This window comes from Rhododendron vialii, chromosome 2a, assembly GCF_030253575.1.
Source record: "Rhododendron vialii isolate Sample 1 chromosome 2a, ASM3025357v1".
Taxonomy (NCBI): domain Eukaryota; kingdom Viridiplantae; phylum Streptophyta; class Magnoliopsida; order Ericales; family Ericaceae; genus Rhododendron; species Rhododendron vialii.
The window spans coordinates 29,899,269-29,902,526 of record NC_080558.1 but is presented as its reverse complement, the minus strand read 5'-3'; the positions used below and the strand labels follow the sequence as shown (position 1 = coordinate 29,902,526).

Below are 3,258 nucleotides of genomic sequence, written 5' to 3'. Positions count from 1 at the left end.
CGTTGTCATTGTCATCTTTGTCTTCTCCATAAAGAGACCCCGGGCACGATGGACCCGGCGTGACCGTTGAAGGACTCGAGGCCTCCACGCTCTCGTCGGATCCCTCCTCGCTCTCCTCGCTATCTTCACTTTCCTTTGCCAAGGGCTTCGTAGCCTTCTGGCCTCTCGATGAGGTGACCGCTCTCTGAGAGCTCCTCGAAGATGCCGCCAGAGTGTCTTCCGCCCTCTTTCTCTGTGCCTCGCGACCGACAGGCCTGCTAGTCTTGGAAGGAGGGCCCTGCATGAACACGCAAATATAAGAATAGATTCAAGAGCCATAATTTAGGAAATCAAAAAGCAAAACCAATGATAAGCAATACTTAAGTCACAGGAGGCTCACTCGGCCGCCTCATGGGCAAAGAGTGACCTACGGCGGCTAGTCGCAACATGTTCTCCATTGCAAGAATTCGGCGACGCGCCATATCCGCCCACTCCACCGGCACCTGAAAAATGCGAGTTTAGGGAAAAGCGATTTGTGGATTCAAGTAATTCATTTGCGCTCTAAATTGTACCTGGTAACTAATTGGCTCAAACGGCTCGTCCAGTTGCGGCAAGTCAATCACTCTCTGAGCCCCCGAAGGTGCCATCACCTCAATCTCCCACGACAGCTCTGGGAGCCCTCCAACCACCTTGGCATCACCTCTGCCACCTCGAGCCTGCCTTGGGGCACTACCCTAACCTTTCGCTCTCCTCCTCGCTGTAGTGGCACTGAACTTGACTTGTCGGAACTCAACAAGCCTTAGGGGACCAGCCAGGTGCCTCTCTCTCCAAGAAACATAATCCTCAGTAGGACGTAAGTACAGAGAAAGGTCAGTCTCCAACACCATGAACCTCTCCAACTCTGCAACGGTGTACCCCCAAGGACATGGCAAGTAAGCCAGAGGTGGAGCAGGTACCTGGAATGCCAGCAAGCGAAGTGACTTTTGAGTCACCATCTCTCCAAAGTACCATTGCCACCCATAAGGTGACTCAAGCAATACTCGACCTCGAGTGACCTCCTTACTTCGTGCTAGGTAGGGCTCGTCGAGCCCATCCCAAAGGTTCTAGTGTATCTGTGACAAGAGAAACGATTGTGCGTCAACGATCAAATCACAAATATTGATCTCAACACCAATGAAGTGTGTCAAACTCACCAACGCGCCGGTCATCCCATCCAAGAAAGCTCGGTAGGCACTTAGCTTCACATCCTTGTGCTTCTTCAGTGTGTTGGGCAAGCAATAGTGTGAAACCTGCAGCATCAGATGCTGGACCGGTCCTGTAACCTCTGGGGGATACATCCCTAACACCTCGTAAGCCCAAAGCTGCAAGATTCAAACGTGAAAAAGATTAATATGAGATAAATCAAGTAGCGAAGGTAATGAGGCAAATTGAAGCAAAGAAGTGACAAGTTTGTTACCTCCCAGATCCTCTAGTACCTATTAGCTGCGGTAGAAACACCTCGAGAAGCAGCTCCTATAAAGCTATGACAAGCCGCAAGAGCGCTACCACCCCAGTCAAAACAACCAATTGTTTGCAAATGCTGCAAGGCCGGCAAGAAGGACACGTGTACCCGGCTGTGCCTGTTCAGAAATAAAGAAGCACAAAAAAGGTACAGCAAGTAAGCTTTAGCCATTTGCTCGGCCTCCTCATCACTAGCAGGATCATGGTTCCACCGCCGCCTCAAACTCGCATACATGATCGAGCCATTCTCCACTCTAGGCACGAAGCCCAAGAACCATTGCAGAGCCACATCATCATTCGCAAGGCCCATGTCGAAGGGGATTGGGTCATCGCCCACTCTTAAACCTGTAATCGCCGCAAAGTCAAGTGGCATGATTGTCATCTCCCCATGTGGGAGGTGGAAGGTATTAGTGGTATCCCACCACCTCTCCACCAAGGCTGTCAGCAAAGCATGGTTGTTTCGAATAGGCGTTGTCAAGACCTGAACGAACGTACCGAACCCCGCAGCATCCACCAACCCTTGAACCACGCTAGGGAGTTCCCTATAGAACTCCAAGGACTGAACGAACCCTCCAAAGCCGGTTAGCGTAGCCTTTCTCGGCATTGAAACAGATAGAGTCCTCAGTCTAAAGTGCTATTGGGCATTCAAAACTATCAATCTTCTGGCGCGATGAATGTTATCAAACTTGAAAAAAATCATGCAAAGGCAACCCTTCGAATGATCTTTTAAGGATAATGACACTTATCGCTTTTCATTAATTTGTTCATTTCTATTTAGCAAGCATACGATGTGTGAATTGAACTCATGCTTCGATTAATACATGCTAACTCGGTAAATTGAAATCGACAAAGTAAGGTCAATGAAAATACCTCCAAGCAGCCCTCCCTCAAGTGAAAGGTCTGGTCTCGCAAGAACGAGCTCTTGTCATAAGTCTTTCAAGTCGGCTTGTAAGGATCCAGCAACTGAGGAACAAAGAAGTGTGCTCTCGGTGCATACGTCACCGCATTAAAATCCACCCTCGCGGCCTTTTGAGCCTCTTGCATTACCGACACCCTCGGCACAACCTCAGCTTCCGCGGCCTCCCGCTCAAACTCCCTTAACACCTCATCTCCCTCCGGTTCCAAGCTCCGTAATAGCTCTTCTCGCTCTACTTCCCGCACGCGAGCCTCAAACACCATCGCTGCGATCCCTGGCTCCTCCATCTTGGCCTCAAGAACATCCTCATCCTCCACGAACTCCTCATAGTCTAAAAAAGAGACCTGCCAAGTCGACTCCACCCCCAGATCATCGGCTAGTCTATCAAAGATAGGGACCACCACCGCAGGTTCCTCCTCGATCACCAATGCCTTCCCCTTCTCCTCCCGTGTCAGCCGAGACCCTCCGGACTCCACCTCTATCTTCCTAACCGGTGGGCCACTGCTTCCACCCTCATCCTCCATCTCGATCTCGCCTTCATCGTCTGTCTCCATCTCCACCGTGTCACCACCACTTACCTGTGCCTCTTTCGCAGCAGCCTCTTCCAGAATATCCTCAATTGGAATTACCGGTGAGGGAATTACAAAAAGCCACGGAGCTCAGCCATTGGGCCCAACCGCTGTGCTCAGGAGGACCCCGGGTCCTTCTTTCTCAGTCGCTGCCGCCAACGGAGCCAATGGCTCCTCTCTTGCCGTCGCCGCTACTGATAGAGCCCATGGCTCCTCTCCCACTGCCACTGCCACTGCCACTGCAACTGTTGAAGCCCCTCCGGACTCTAACACCACTGTGATAGCAGGGGGTTC

The 3,258-nt window shown here is 51.3% G+C and overlaps 2 protein-coding genes across 2 annotated transcripts; both read right to left on the bottom strand.

Moving 5' to 3' along the window:
• LOC131316093 (uncharacterized) lies at positions 1-3,052 on the bottom strand. The gene is made up of 4 exons (XM_058345366.1): positions 1,436-3,052; positions 1,173-1,340; positions 552-1,091; positions 1-482 (listed from the first exon to the last, which is right to left on the bottom strand). The coding sequence occupies exon 1, from the start codon at positions 2,947-2,949 to the stop codon at positions 2,416-2,418; it is 534 nt and encodes a 177-aa protein (XP_058201349.1). The 5' UTR covers positions 2,950-3,052; the 3' UTR covers positions 1-482; positions 552-1,091; positions 1,173-1,340; positions 1,436-2,415.
• On the bottom strand, positions 1,319-2,083 carry LOC131317397 (protein MAIN-LIKE 1-like). Its single transcript, XM_058346953.1, has 2 exons — positions 1,455-2,083; positions 1,319-1,340 (listed from the first exon to the last, which is right to left on the bottom strand). The coding sequence occupies exons 1-2, from the start codon at positions 2,081-2,083 to the stop codon at positions 1,319-1,321; spliced, it is 651 nt and encodes a 216-aa protein (XP_058202936.1).
• Positions 3,053-3,258: the final 206 nt, after the last annotated feature.

What these genes read in the sequence shown, in the direction of transcription:
- LOC131316093 (XM_058345366.1), bottom strand. Translation starts at nt 2,949, where the DNA reads ATGGAGACAGACGATGAAGGCGAGATCGAGATGGAGGATGAGGGTGGA.
- LOC131317397 (XM_058346953.1), bottom strand. Translation starts at nt 2,083, where the DNA reads ATGCCGAGAAAGGCTACGCTAACCGGCTTTGGAGGGTTCGTTCAGTCC. An exon ending in GTTTCTACCGCAGCTAATAG is followed by an intron (nt 1,341 to 1,454) that starts GTACTAGAGGAT and finishes TGAATCTTGCAG; the next exon opens with CTTTGGGCTTACGAGGTGTT.